At 49.3% G+C, this 14,772-nt stretch overlaps 1 protein-coding gene across 2 annotated transcripts in view; it reads right to left on the bottom strand.

Moving 5' to 3' along the window:
* The window catches only part of LAMTOR5 (late endosomal/lysosomal adaptor, MAPK and MTOR activator 5), a 345,493-nt gene that overhangs the window by 44,605 nt on the left and 286,116 nt on the right, over positions 1-14,772 (bottom strand). For both annotated transcript variants that reach the window (XM_082245651.1, XM_082245650.1), the window contains exon 3: positions 11,593-11,710. In XM_082245651.1, the coding sequence (XP_082101777.1) occupies positions 11,593-11,710 (118 nt within the window). The remainder of the gene's footprint in view (positions 1-11,592; positions 11,711-14,772) is intronic.

The following is a 14,772-nucleotide window of genomic DNA, read 5'->3' as shown; positions in this document are numbered from 1 at the left end:
GATGTCCCAAAGCAGGATAGGCATGAGGGGTGGGAAAAAAACCCACAACCAGAAAGGAACGTAAACGCCAAAGGCTAAACCTAGCCAACTGGGTAACATGAAGCTCAACCAAAACAACATGAGCTCTCCCAGGTAAAAGACCCCTAAGAGAATAAGAAAACATTCTCTGATGAACAGCAGCCTGCAAAACCTTGCGGCCAAGAGAGGCATCCAAAGAAGCCAACAAATCCACCTTGTAAAATCTGGTAAAGGTGTGCACAGACCACCACGTCGCTGCCTTACAAACCTGTACGACTGAAGCCTGATCGCGAAAAGCCCAAGAGGCACTCGGCACTCCAGTAGAATGAGCCTTCACAGGGAAAGGAAGAACCTGATCTTTGAGTGAATAAGCCTGAACAACCGTCTGCCTGATCCATCTCGAAATGGTCGCAGCCAAACCTTTGCGCGAACCGTCCTTAAGGACAAAGAGTGATTTCCTAAAGGACTCAGTAACCGTCAGACAAACCCTTATCACCCGAACCACATCCAGAGAGTGAAAGGCAATTTCCGTGGGATGTTTAGGTTTAGGACATAAAGGAAGGCAACACGATGTCTTCATTAAGGTGAAAATCCGACACCACCTTAGAAAGAAAAGACTGTTTTGGCCCGGAGGACCACTTTATCCCTGTGGCGAAATACAGGATAACGCCGCCAACTCAGACTCTGCAAGCTTAAGTAAATAGCCACTAGGAACGCAGCCTTCTGTGACAAGGAAAACAGAGAAATCTCCCTGATATTCTCAAAGGGAGGCTTTTGAAAAACAGACAAAACCAGATTGAGATCCCACAGAGGTAACGGAGATCTCCTCGGAGTAGCCAGATGACGCACCCCTCGATGAAAGTACGAATCAAGCTATTAGTTGCCAACGGACTTTGGAAGTAAACAGCCAGCCAAGGCTGACACCTGGCCCTTGATCGTACCCAACGCCAAGCGCTGCTCAACCCGTTTTTGTAAAAAGGTCAAAACCCTAGCTACAGAAAACAAGCGAGGGTGCAGCTGCAGCAATTCACAACATGAAATGTACGATTTCCACGTGTGACGAAAGATCTTACTGGAAGTCGACTTCCTAGCCTTCAAAAGGGTGGGAATCACAGAGTCAGACAGACCTCTATCCCTCAACAGCCGAGCCGTTAAAGCCAGAGACTGTAAAGCAAGATCGGTCCTAGAGACAGTAGATCTTCCCGCAGAGGAAGTCTCCATGGAGAGTCTACGACCATTTGTACCAGGTCTGCGTACCAAGACCACCGAGGCCAGTCTGCTGCCACCAGAACGACCGGAATGCCTTCCATCGCCACCCGGCAAAGAAACCTCGGCAGGAGTACGAGCAGAGGGAAGGCATAAATCAGTCAATACTGGCTCCAAGGAGCCAACAGAGCGTCTGTGGCATCGGCCAGAGAATCCCGAGACCTGGCCACAAACCGATGAACTTTCCTGTTGAGGCGAGACGCAAACCGATCCACCGCCGGAGTCCCCCCACCGGGCACACGGGAGATGAAACACTTCCGGATAAAGGGAGCATTCCCCTTGATCCAACACCTGCTGACTCAGGTAATCCGCTTGTCAATTTTCCACCCCCCGTAATGTGGACTGTGGAAAGAGCTGGGACATGTTGCCCAAATCAGAATCTCGGCCACCAGGACACTCTTGGCCCCCTTGATTGATGTAAGCTACGGCCGTGGCATTGTCCAAATGTATCCGAACTGGAGAGCCATGTAGCCGACCCGTCCAGTGAAGCAGGCAGAGCTTGATAGCTCTCAGCTCCAAAATATTGATCGGCAAGGAAGACTCCTCCGTCACCCAAGTCCCCTGGGCACATAGCTTCCCTAGCACTCCACCCCAGCCTGACAGGCTGGCGTCCGTGGTGACCACCGTCCAAAACACCGGCAGGAAGGACTTGCCCTGGCACAATTGATCGTCCACCCAAATTTTTGAAGGGTCTGGATCGGGATAGAGATGTTGCTCAACAGATCTGAGTGGGAGACTTCTCGCAACAGGAGATCGTCCAGAAATCTCATAATAAAGATACCTCGCAGACGTAACAAGGTCAGCACATGGGCCAAGCCCTTGGTAAAATACTCTGGGAGCCGAGGCTAGACCAAAGGGTAACGCCACAAACTGAAAGTGCTCCTCTGCCACATAAGGCGGAGAAATCGATGGTGCCTCTCAAATGGGGACATGGAGATACGCATCCTTGTGATCGATGGAAGCCAGAAAATCCCCCTGATTTAAAGGATGCCACCACTCACCGAATGGACTCCATTCGAAACTTATGCACCAGTACAAAGCTGTTCAGAGCCTTGAGATCCAGAATTGGTCGCACCTTGCCCTCCTTTCTGGGCACCGTGAACAGGTTTGAATAGAAACCTTAAGAGCTTTCCTGCTGAGGAGCCGGCACAATCACCCCTTGAGCCAGGAGATCTTACACAGCCTCCCGCAGAGATCCTGCAAACGCTATGGAGACAGGCAAAGATATGACTGAAAAAAACCTGTCCCCTGGCCGGGACCAGAATTCGATCTTGTACCCAGAACAAATCAGTTCGCGAACCCAATCGTCCTGAACGAAGGAAGTCCAGGGTTCCTGGAAGAAGCGCAAACGTCCCCCGACTCCTGAGCCGGGTGAGGGCGCCTCCTTCATGCTGAAGAGGACTTGTCAGCAGCACTAGACTGACCGGCCTTGGGCATTCTCCAATGCTTTTTAGCTCCTCCAGAAGCTCTGAACGGCTTACCTTTTCTCTTGCGCCACAGGTGCACAAAAAAAAAAAAAAATTAAAGTTACTTACTGGTAACGTCTTTTCCAGTAGTCTTTCAGGACAGGCACTTCTGAGAGAACCTGGCTCCTCCCTTCATAGGAAACACCGCCCCAATCACAGATTTAAGTCTCCTTCCAGCTGGCTGCCTTAGTTCTTCAAGAGTACCTCCGGCCACTGGGGAGACACAAAGATATATCATACTAACCTCCATCCTCTGATCATCTTATATTCAGACCTTCTTCGGGTGGGCATTAGTGCTGTCCTGAAAGACTCCTGGAAAAGACGTTACCAGTAAGTAACTTTAATTTTTCCTTGTCTTTCAGGACAGGCACTTCTGAGAGGATAAGTGAGTACTTACTTTCAGGGTGGGACTACCGCCTGCAGGACTTTTCGCCCAAAAGCATGATCTTTAGCAGATAGTAGGTCCAGTCTATAGTGTCTGGAGAAGGTTGTGTAGCTGGACCAGGTTGCTGCCCGACAGATCTGCTCCAGGGTAGCTCCAGCTCTTTCCGCCTGAGAGGCCGCCATTGCTCTAGTAGAATGCACCCTGATACCCATAGGAACCTCCTTTCCGGAAAGCCTATAAGCCTCACTAATGGCTAGCCTTAGCCATCTGGCTATTGAGCGTCTGGAGGCCTTGGTACCTTTCTTTGAAACAGTAAATAAAACAAAAAAGGAATTTGACTTCCTGAACTCCTTCGTGCCGTTTAAGTATTGCAGAACACATCTTCGGACATCTAATTTGTGAAAATTAACCACTTTAGCTCCGGCCACTGTGCTGCTACTGCGGCACAGTGGCTCGTTATCGTCCAGCGACGTAGACCTACGTCGCTGGACTCCTCCCCCTGTAGGCGCGCTCCCGCTGTTTTCATTCACAGCGGGAGTCGGGCCAGGGGAAGAGCGGCGGCGATCGCCTGCCGCTCTTCCCCGATCGTCGGGGAATCTAGTTTCGAGTTCCGCCCGCCTGTGTAAACAGAGCGGGCGGATCTCCTCAGTGACAGGGAGTGACAGATCGGAGTGTTCAGCATAGCTGAACATCCGATCTGTCCCTGGCTCACTCAGTCACCTCCCCCCCCACACGTTAGTAAGCACCAGGCATACATTAACCCCTCCCTCTCCAATAAAGTTAACCCCTTCCCTGCCAGTGTCATTTTTACAGTAAAAACAAAAAGAACAAAAAAAGGGCGCACCGACCTAGCGCATTATCCTCAATAAAAGGCTATTTAAGTAACATTAAAAATGGCTACTCACAGACGTAGATAAAAGTAAAACGTGTCAAGCTGAATTGCTCAAATGTCCGTGTTTAGTCCATATAATCGTCCATGACCGATGAGATGACTGACGCGTTTTGAGGCCTAGCCTCTTCCTCAGAGCCACTGTGTCATGGCTGTCTCTTTGGTTTAAATAGTGATGTGGTGAGGTAGCGACCCAGTCACTGCCCCCAGGTGGGAGTGTCCCCTCCCCTGGAAATGGGAGACCTCCTGCTGGTCTTGGTCTATTCAAGGCCTTAAAGAAACGGATAACGCAGGGATCCTTTGCTAAGGGATTTTCTAGGCACACGCTAATGGCTGACACTTGGCTTCTCAGGGTGCTGATGGCTAACCCCTTGTTTGCCCCATCTTGCAGGAACTCGAGTACTGACACTGGCCTTTCCTGCGTCTAAAGAGCTTGCTTTGCACCAACTTCTGAAAAACTTACAAGTTTTTAGGTAAATGCTCTGTCTCTTTCTTTCTGCTTCCTAGCAGAGTTAGCACCAGTTGGTCTGAGAAACCCTTGCTCCTTAACAGTTCTTCAGACGCCAGGCTGCAAAGTTCCAACGTTGTGCCTGAGGACAGAGTACTGGGCCCTGATAGAGGAGATCTTCTCTCACTGGTAATAACCAGGGGGGTTCTACCGCTAGATGTTTTAGGGTCGAGAACCACGGCCTCCTTGGCCAGTGTGGTGTTATAAGGATTAGTGTCGTACTTTCCTCCTGAAACTTCCTCAGGACCGCTGGTATTAGCACCGGCAGAAGGGAAGGCATAAGATTTGGGGAAAACCCAAGATTGAGCCAGAGCATCCATTCCTAGAGCTCCGTCCCATCTGCTCAGGCAAAAGAATTGAGGTGTCTGTGTTCTGCCGTGAGGCAAACAGGTCGATGTTTGGTATTCCCCCATCTCTCGGTAATCCTATTGAACACCTCCTGATTTAGCGTCCAGTCGCCTTCTCTTACAGTTTTCCTGCTGAGAAAGTCGGCTAGTTGGTTTAACCCTCCCTTGAGATCGACTGCCGAAAGAGAGAGAACTTGGACTTCGGCCCATTGAAAAATTCTTTTTGCCAAACCCCATAGGAGATTGCTCCTGGTTCCCCCCGTCGGTTTACATATGCCACCACTGTGGCATTGTCCGACCGAACCTGGATTCGGCGTCCCTGCAAGTCTTCCTGGAAGGCTCTGAGGGCTAGCTCTACTGCCCTCAATTCCCTCCAGTTGGAGGATTGTTTTGCTTCCTCCGGTCCCCAAGCCCCCTGAGCTAGCTTGGATCCCAGATGGGCCCCCCAGCCTGTGCCGCTTGCATCCGTGGTGATAATGGTGGAAGCTATCTGAACACAACAGAGGCCCTGCGATAGATTTGCGGCTTTTCTCCACCACCACAGACATCAATTTACTCCGGTTGGGATGTGGATTAAAGTATTCAGGGAGTCCTGGCTGCGGTCCCGAGCTTCCAGAATGAATAGCTGTAAGGGACGAAAATGCAGACCTGCCCACTGAACTGCTGGGATGGCGGCTGTTAGTAACCCCAGTATAGACATGGACTGTCTGACTGAGATTGCTTGGTAGGTTTGTAACTGTCCTACTGCTTTGTTTATCTTCTGCTTCTTGTCCAGAGGTAGGAAGACCTTTTGGACCATGGAGTCTATCACTTAACCCAAGAACAATATCTTTTGTGTTGGTACTAGGGAGGATTTCTCTAGATTCAGTAGCCAACCCAGACTTTCCAGAATCCGTGTTGCATCCCGGAGGTCCCTGGACAATTGTTCTTGGGAGTGGGCGAACAGTAGCAGGTCGTCTAAATACGCAATGACCGACAACCCCTGTAGCCGCATCAATGCCAAGGTCTCTGCCATGACCTTGGTGAATATTTGGGGGGGGGGGAAGAGGAGAGGCCAAATGGGAGGGCTTGAAATTGCCAGCGTTGAATGTCCTTCCTTGTTCTTACGGCTAACCTCAGGAACCTTTGGCTTTTCTCTGCAATGGGAATGTGCAGGTAGGCATCCTTGAGGTCTATTGAGGCCATATAACACTGTAGGGGGAGGATAGTCCTTATCGAATAGATAAGAGTCCATCCTGAACCTTCTGTATCTGATTGAACGATTCAGGAATTTTAGGTTTAAGATCAACCTGTGACTGCCTGAGGGCTTTACTACCACGAAAATGTGGGAGTAAAAACCTTCTCCCACTTCCCCTGGTGAAACCCTCCTGGTGACCTTCTGTTTCTTTAGGTCCTTGAGGGAGGAGAGTATGGACATGGCCTTCTTTTCGCACTTTGGTAGATGGGTAATTAACATTCTGACAGGAGGGGGGCTTGAGAACTCTAGCTGATAACCCCGTCTTATGATCTGCAGGATAGGGGCTGGAGGTGATCTCTTCCCACCGTGAGAGAAAAGCCCCCAGTCTTCCTCCCACTGTGGTGAGGTTGTCATTGTGACTTCTTGGGCTGTTCAGGAGGGCGAAAAATAGCCCCCCCACGGCCCTTTCCTTTTTGACTCCAGGATTTCCTCTGCCCTTCAGATTTTCTTGGAGCTGAAAAGTTCTTTTGGGGATAAGACCTTCTATTGAACCCCGTCTTTTTGCCATTTTACTGGAAAGGATTTCTTCCGATCTGCCGTTTGATCTAGGATGGTCTCTAACCCTCGACCAAAATAGGTGGTCCCCTGTAAATGGGATCCCACACAGCTTGGCTTTAGATCCCCCCGTCTCCTTGCCAAGTTTTTAACCAGAGGGCTCTCCTAGCCGAATTGGTTAAGGCAGATGACCTGGCCGTCATGCGCACCAACTCTGCGGAGGCATCTGCAATGTATGCTACTCCCCGTAGCAGCATGGGAAAGGAGGACAATATAGTCTCAATGTGCGTTTTTATCTGTGTTAGCCAATACTCCATGTTTCTGGCTACCACAGTAATTGCCATAACAGGCTTTAGGCTTCCCAGAGATGAGTCCCATGCTTTAAGGAGGGAGTCTGCCCGTTTATCCATGGGATCAGGAAGCGACCCCATATCCTCGAAAGCCAAATCTGTATGCCTGGAGACTCGTGAAAAGGCTGCGTCCAGTTTAGGTGATTTGTTCCAGACTGCCGAATCATCCTCAGAAAAAGGAAATCTTCTCTTTAGAGCCCCTGAAAAGAAGGGTTTCCTTTCTGGGTCCTGCCATTCTCCCTTTCCGGTGTCTACTAGGACCTCGTGTACTGGAAAAACCTTTCTTAGGTTTGCCCAGACCCGCATACATCTGATCATGTAGGGATAAGGCTTTCTTTTCTTCTTGGATTCCCAGAGTGGTGTGGATAGCCGCTAAAAGGCCCTCCACCTCTTCCAGAGACAGTTTGTACCTAGAGGTTCTGTTGGATTCCCCATCGGACCCCTCTGCCTCAGATTCCCCTTGGGAATTGGGGGGTGTGCTATCGCACTCTTCCCCCTGACGTTCAGAAACCGCAGGTACCTCCCCACTTGTCGAAGGTAGTACCTGCAGTGTTGGAGCAATTTCCTGAACTGAAAAGTGCTAGTAAGCTCCTTGACAGATGTGGCTAAGTCTGCATTTTTGCTTTCAGTGTGCTCTCTGACTAAACTATCCAGACACTCTCTGCATACTATCCAGACACTCTCTGCATAAAGGTTTAGTCCAGGATTCCCCCATGTTTTCCTTGCAGGAAGGACATCTCTTCTTAGCAATATGGGCTGTTTTTGTTTTCTCAGAGGCTTTCTGAAATTTAACATAAAAAAAAACAAACATAGTAAAAATATACTCCTACTAGTGCCCCCAGCCCACACAGCTTGCCCCAACAGAGGGTGTTACTAGGGACGACCATCACCAAAAGATCCCACAGTGTAACCCTCAAGCCTCCCTGATCCCTTTCTAGGGGAAAGGAAAATGGAGCTAGTGGGAGGAAGGTAAGGGAGTACCTCCCCAGGTCTCCTTACAATATGGTGGCTGGTGCTGTTCTCCCCCGGAGCAGTCCCTGAGACCTGTGCCTCTGACATGGCTCTTGGAGTGGCTCACAAACACTTTCAGGCAGCTGTCCCCCAGCAGTTTGAATGCACCAGTCTTCATATCTGGCCCGCTCACCGCCGTGACCCGGAACCGGAAGTCGCGGTTGCCGACGGAAGTGCCGCCCCCCTACCGGAAGTGACGTCCCCCCGTCATCCGGCCCGGTTACTCCACACCGGCCGTACAGCGGGGGACAGTGCACAATCGCCGGACGCTCTCCCCGAGCAGGCCCCCCAGCCCGAACGCCCCCCTGAGCGGGGCTGGGGTGATACATATCCTTCTTGCGGCCGACAGGTAAGCGGCCCCCCCCCCCCCCCGGTGCTGACTTTCTGGCCGCTTCTCAGAGTACCTGACTCTCTCTTAGCTTCAGCTTCCCAACCTCAGTTATGGCTCCTCTTGACGGTATCTCCCCGCTGGAGGAAACACCAGAACTGAGGCAGCCAGCTGGAAGGAGACTTAAATCTGTGATTGGGGCGGTGTTTCCTATGAAGGGAGGAGCCAGGTTCTCTCAGAAGTGCCTGTCCTGAAAGACGACAAGGGAAAAAAAAACGCTTGCGAGCAGAAAAAGAGGGACCACGCTTAGTCTTACCCTTGGAGGATTGAGGAAGAAGAGTACTCTTCCCGCCAGTCAAGCCCTTGATCAACTCATATAATGGGTCGCCAAACAAATGCTCTCCCAGAAATGGGAGGTCAGCTAGGGCTTTCTTAGAAGCTTGTTCAGCTGACCAGCTCTTCAGCCAAACCATGCGTCTCAAGGCAATGCCCACAGCCGAAACCCTGATCTATTGACGCATCACACAGGAACACCACAGCCTAGGTCAACTGGTCCAACCGTTCCAGCTGTTCTGGAGGAACATTCTCGGGGTCCAAAGACTCCCGCAAACCACTAATCCATTCCGTCACCGTCTGAGACTAATACAGACACGAACACCGGTTTCAAAATGGAACCCGCCAACACATGAAGATGGTGGGAAAGGGATTCCACCCACGTTTCCACTGGATCCATAAAGACCAGGGAATCTTCCACAGGCACAAGAGTAGATTTGTTCAATCTGGAGGATGGTTGGAAACCTTTTCAGCAAAAGGATACTGGCGTTTAAAGCATTTTGGCACAACTAACACGTGCTTAAAACGCGCCGCCATTGGTCATTCACAATATTGTGAAAAGTGTCGGGACAAGGGAAAACCTTGCCAGCTTTCTGAGACTTCTGGGAGCCAAAATCCACCCGCATCCCTGCCGGCGTGGGCTCAGCCAATATTAAAGTGTCCCGTTACTAAAATAATCAGGGCTTCCACTAAAGCGCGTTTCCACGCTGCGGCTGAAGAGGACCAGTCCTCTTCACCATGACTGCGAAGACAGTGACCCCTCAGGAAGGGGAGCATCCGGGGCAACCTTATCCTCTAAATCAGAGGACACCTCCATAGAAGGCAGCGGCCGTTTTCGGCTATCAACCCTTTTCATGACTATATCAAATTTGGTCGCCAGGCTTTCCAGAGCTGCTGAAATCGCAGCCAGCGACTGCGATCCGCACTGTCCGGGAGTCGCACAGAGTGGGTATGAGGGTGAATTCACAGTTTGGGAGTCCACATTGCAAGTTGCAAAAAACTGAGTACTGTCGCTTAAAGAAGCGCCGATCGTGGTTCCCACCACCGATCGCAGCGGTCTTCAGAGATCCCCTTTAAACTACACTAACAGCAGAGCATGCAGGGATAAGTCCGCAGGGACCCCAGTAATGTACCACCTCAGGGAAAAGTCCTCCTGATCGTTCCAGCAGCATGCAGAAAGAGACAGGAAATGGCCATGGCCAGCAACAGGAAACCGAGCACAGGAATTGATCTTCCCTGAATGAAAGGTCACGCTGCTCAGTGCAGCACAAAGGCTACACAAACATGGTTGCCCATACAGTCGCAATAGGAAGCTCAGGGAAAATGGCTGCTCCATACAAGTCTATGGGGGAAAAACTACATTGCCCACACTTAAGATGGCAGCACCCACCTGAGCCATGCTCCGACACTATGAAGGCCTCAGGATCTACAACAGGAACCAGCAAGTCCAAGGTAACATGCCAATCCCCCCCCCCCCCCCAAGGCACCCCAGACACATAGCCCCCTCTGCAGGAACAGGGAAGGGGTGGTAGACACACAGACTGGGCAGGCAGATCTTTATGGTACAAATCCCATTATCCCCAGGAGAGGGCCCACATCCCCCCAAGCCCAGCAGGGGCAAGGAAGGGGGTGCATATTTACTCACCATACCATGGACCGGGTGGGCTCCGCTCTGGGCAGACTGCCTCCAACCCAAAGTGGGGGTGCTGCCAGCCGAGGGGTACGCTGCGACTCAGGGCATTCCAGGTCGTCACGTCCCGGCATCTGCTCGCAGGCTCGTGCCCATCCGGAAAAGGGGCACTTTCGTGGCTAGGCCTAGTGCGGGACTATAACCTGCTCATGCTCGTAGGCCTGGCTGGAGGGATCATAAGGATCTAGATTATCCAGTGGGAAGCCCAAGCCGGCATCGTTGCTTGTAGATCACTAGGAAATCCTTCCCTGAACACTAGTTAACGAGTAAAGAGAAATAAAAGAAAATATTCTGAAATACAAAAAACTGAGACCGGAGCCCCAGCAGGAAACCTAGGTACTACTCCTTCTCTAGGCAGAAAAACTGATGTGCTGGGCTGTGTCTGAGCATTATGTCTGGAGGGACAGCCCCGTGGTCGTGTATATGTAAAAACGTTGTACTAATGTACTGCCTAGACTACTCCTGCAGGTGACAGCATAACCCACACAGCTCATGAAGATGAGGCTGCATCTGTAAATGGACAATAGAGAAATTTACATTTGCAATGTACGTACATCTCAAGGATCAGAACATTCAGGGGTATGAGAGAGGATTACAGCCACACACACACCTACACAGGTTGAACTGGATGGACTATTGTCTTTATTCAACCTCAACAATTATGTAACTATGTAACAATATCCCACATTACATTGAAATAATGAAAAAAGGACATACCGTGATTGTAAACGATCACCTTGTAAAACAAGCCATTTAGTTTAAAATGGAAAAGAAATGCAAAACATTTTTCTATAGATTCAAAAAATAACTTTTTTCCCCCCTTTTTTATAAGTGATCTCATTCCCTCTGTTCTCAGCTGCATAAGAGATGGGGAAGGGGGAGGAGGAGAAGCAGCACACTGATCTTCTCAATGAATGGCTGTGCAGCGGAGCGTGTCAGGACAAGTCTGATCATTGAAAAGCACACCGAGTTGCCAGCACAGCTAGAGAGCTGACCATGGTATTCTCTCCTGCTTAGTGTGGTCAGTTTTTATTAGGAAAGCAAGGAGACTAGCAGGAACTCAAGGGATTTAACACAAAGGAAGCAACACAAAGAACAGGATACTTTGTCCTACAAGTACATGGTACAGCAGGCACATATCAGGAATATAAAGTGTTGGAGGTAAACGCTTTTATTTTAGATCGGGTGTTTTAAGAATTTATATACAAAAATAATAGACTTCCTTTAACATCCATATCTAAAAAAATCCTATTAAAGATTATGTCTTACCCAGAATCTGATTCCATGCAGACAATAGGCACATCAGTGTGATCCGCAGTAAGTTTAGCTGCTAGCTGAGGAAGTATGGAGATTATGCCAGCATGCTCATCGGACAGGCTCCCACAGCCTATAGAAGAACAACAAAAATAAGCACAAATTAAAAAGCACACAAATGTTACCCATTAAAAAAAAAAAGAAAAAAATTGGATTTTTGTCATATTGATATCTTCATTACCATTGGGTTATGCTCCTGCAATCCGCAATAGTCACTAGGCAGGGAAGAAGGGAAAAAAAATGTACCACACCTATTAGGCTGTTCCTGCAGGCATAACCCCTCACACTTTAGTTGCAAGCAGTGTTTAGAAGACCAAAAACCCCATACACCCAAAAGTAGAGGGGCGGGTGTGTCTGTCAATGAACTTCAGAGAAAAGCCTTTTATGGCAAGTTCTTACAAAAATCAAAATTTTTCTCTATCGTTCGACAGACGCAGCTCCATATCTTCATTACCATTGGGATGTCCCAAAGCAATATTGACATGAGGAGTGGGAGAACAACGCTGTTGTCTTACCTTGCCTTCCTGTTGGCATTGGCAGCCATCTTGGACATGTGCAGACTGCCTCTAAAAACTCTGTTTGCATCATCACTTGTCTGCTGCCTGGGCGTCGATTAGTGATGATGTTGCACACCTAACTATATATATATATATATATATATATATATATATATATATATATATATATATATATATATATATATATATATATATATATATATATATATATATATATATATATATATATATATATCACCTGATGGCTTTCAGACATTGCCCTTGCGTTTGTGCTCCAAGGTACATCACTGCTAGCAGTCCTCCGGTCTCTGTGGGTTCTAAATGCATGACCTGGCTTGGCCCACAACCTTCCTGGCTCTGGATTCCGCATCGGCAGATGACCCCGCATCAGACGACGACCCAGCTTCAGCAGACTACCTGCTTCTGGACTCTACGTAGGCTTAGATGACTACCTATTCCTGGACTCAATCCCGGCTTGGAGGACTACCCGCTTCCGAACTTGACCCTGGCTGTTTTTGATTTTGCTCCTCTCTTGCTGTGCGAATATTATTGCTGCATAAATAAATTGCTTTATTTTACTTGCATCTTTGTGTCGTCTGGTTTCCTGGCACCCTGACAAAAACGCAAAGAACGACGCAATTCCCCAAACGCTAAAAAACGTAGCCAACCAGGTAAAAAGGAGCTCACCCAGAAAAAACATACACCCTCAAAAGAGAACAAAAATATTCCCTTTAAACAGCAACCTGCAAAACCATGCGGCCAAAAGAGGCATCCGCAGATGCCAACACATCTACTTTGTAAAAGGATGCACGGACGACCAAGTTGCCACCCTGCAAACTTGCATCACAGACGCTTGATGGGGAAAAGTCCAAGAAGCACTCAACGCCCTAGTAGAATGCGCCGTCACAGGGAAAGGAGGAACCTGACCCATCAGTAAATAAGCCTGAACCACCGTCTGCCTGATCCATCTGGATATGGTCGCAGCAGATGCAGCCAATCATTTAGGAGGTCCCTAGGTAAGGACAAAAAGAGCCGACTGATTTTCCTAAAAAAGACTCAGTGGTCTCCAGGTAAACCCTGATCGCCCAAACCACATCCAAAGAATGCAAAGCAATTTCCTTAGAATGCTTAGGCTTGGGACAGAGTGAAGGCAACACAATGTCTTCATTCAAATGAAACCACCTTAGGAAGAAAATACTGATTAGGTCGAAGTACCACTTTATCTCTGTGGACCTCCAGAGAAGGTGAGCGTCAAGACAACGCCGCCAATTCAGAGACTCTGCGAGCAGAAGTGATAGCTAGCAAAAAGGCAACCTCCTGAGACAATGAAAGCAGAGAAATCCCCGGAATATACTCAAGGAGGCTTTTGAAGATAATACCAAATTGAGATCCCATGGAGGTAGCAGGGACCGTCTCGGAGGAGCCATATGGTGCGCTCCCTGAATAAAAGTACGAATCAAGGCATGCGTGGCTAACGGGCGTTGGAAATAAAAGTTGACACTTGGCCTTTAATAGTGCCCAAAGCCAACCGCTGTTCAACCCCTTTCTGTAGAAAAGGCCAAAACCCTAGCAATGGAAAACAAGCGAGGGTGTGCCTTCAGCGATTCACACCATGAAATGTACGATTTTTACATACGATGATATATCTTCCTGGGTGTCGACTTCCTAGCCTTCAACAGCGTAGGAATCGAGAGTCAGGAAGACCTCTATCTCTCAACACCTGGCTTTCAACAGCCATGCCGTTAAAGCCAGCGACTAAAGCAGGATGGAAGATCAGGCCTTGAAACAGCAGGTCTTCCCTGAGAGGAAGTCTCCAAGGAGCATCGGCGACCAACCTTATCAGGTCTGAGTACCAAGACCGGCGAGGCCAGTCTGGGGCCACCAGAATGACCGAATCCTTTCCATCTCTACCCTGCCTTAGCTGAAGTGTTAACGGAGGCAAAGCATAAGTCAGCCGATACTGACCCCAAGGAGCCACCAGTGGCGTCGGCCAGAGGATCTCGAGACCTGGCTAACGAACCTCTAGACCTTGTTGAGAAGAGAAGCAAACAGATTAACCTCGGGCTATCCCCACCGAACACACATAAGATGAAACAACTCCGAGTGTAGGGACCACTTCCCTTGGTCCAACACCTGACTCCTCAAGTAATCCGCTTGCCAGTTTTCCACACCCGGGATGTGCACCGCAGAAAGAGCTGGAACAAACTTTTCTGCCCAGGCCAGAATCTCGGCCACCTCCTTGGCCGCCAAGACACTCTTGGTGCCCCCCTGGTGATCTATGTAAGCCACAGCCGAGTCATCCATTGTCACAGACAAATCTTTATCGCTCTGAGCTCCAAGACATTTATCGACAGTTTGGACTCCTCTGCTGTCCAGGTTCCTCGGGCACAGAGCTTCCCCAGCACCCACCCAGCCTAACAGGCTGGCGTCCGTGGTTACCACCGTCCAAAACAACGGGAGGAAGGACTTTCCCTGGCATAGTGCTGGTGACTGAAGCCACCACAACAGAGCAGATTGTGTGTTGTGGCTCAACCGAATCAGTGTCAAATGACTTTGGATCCTTGTTCCACTTGAGAAAAATCTCCTTTTGTAAAAGGTCTTGTATAGAACTGAGCAA

This window comes from Pelophylax lessonae (assembly GCF_965119305.1).
Source record: "Pelophylax lessonae genome assembly, chromosome: 2".
Lineage (NCBI taxonomy): Eukaryota > Metazoa > Chordata > Amphibia > Anura > Ranidae > Pelophylax > Pelophylax lessonae.
This window is presented reverse-complemented; position numbering and strand designations above follow the sequence as displayed.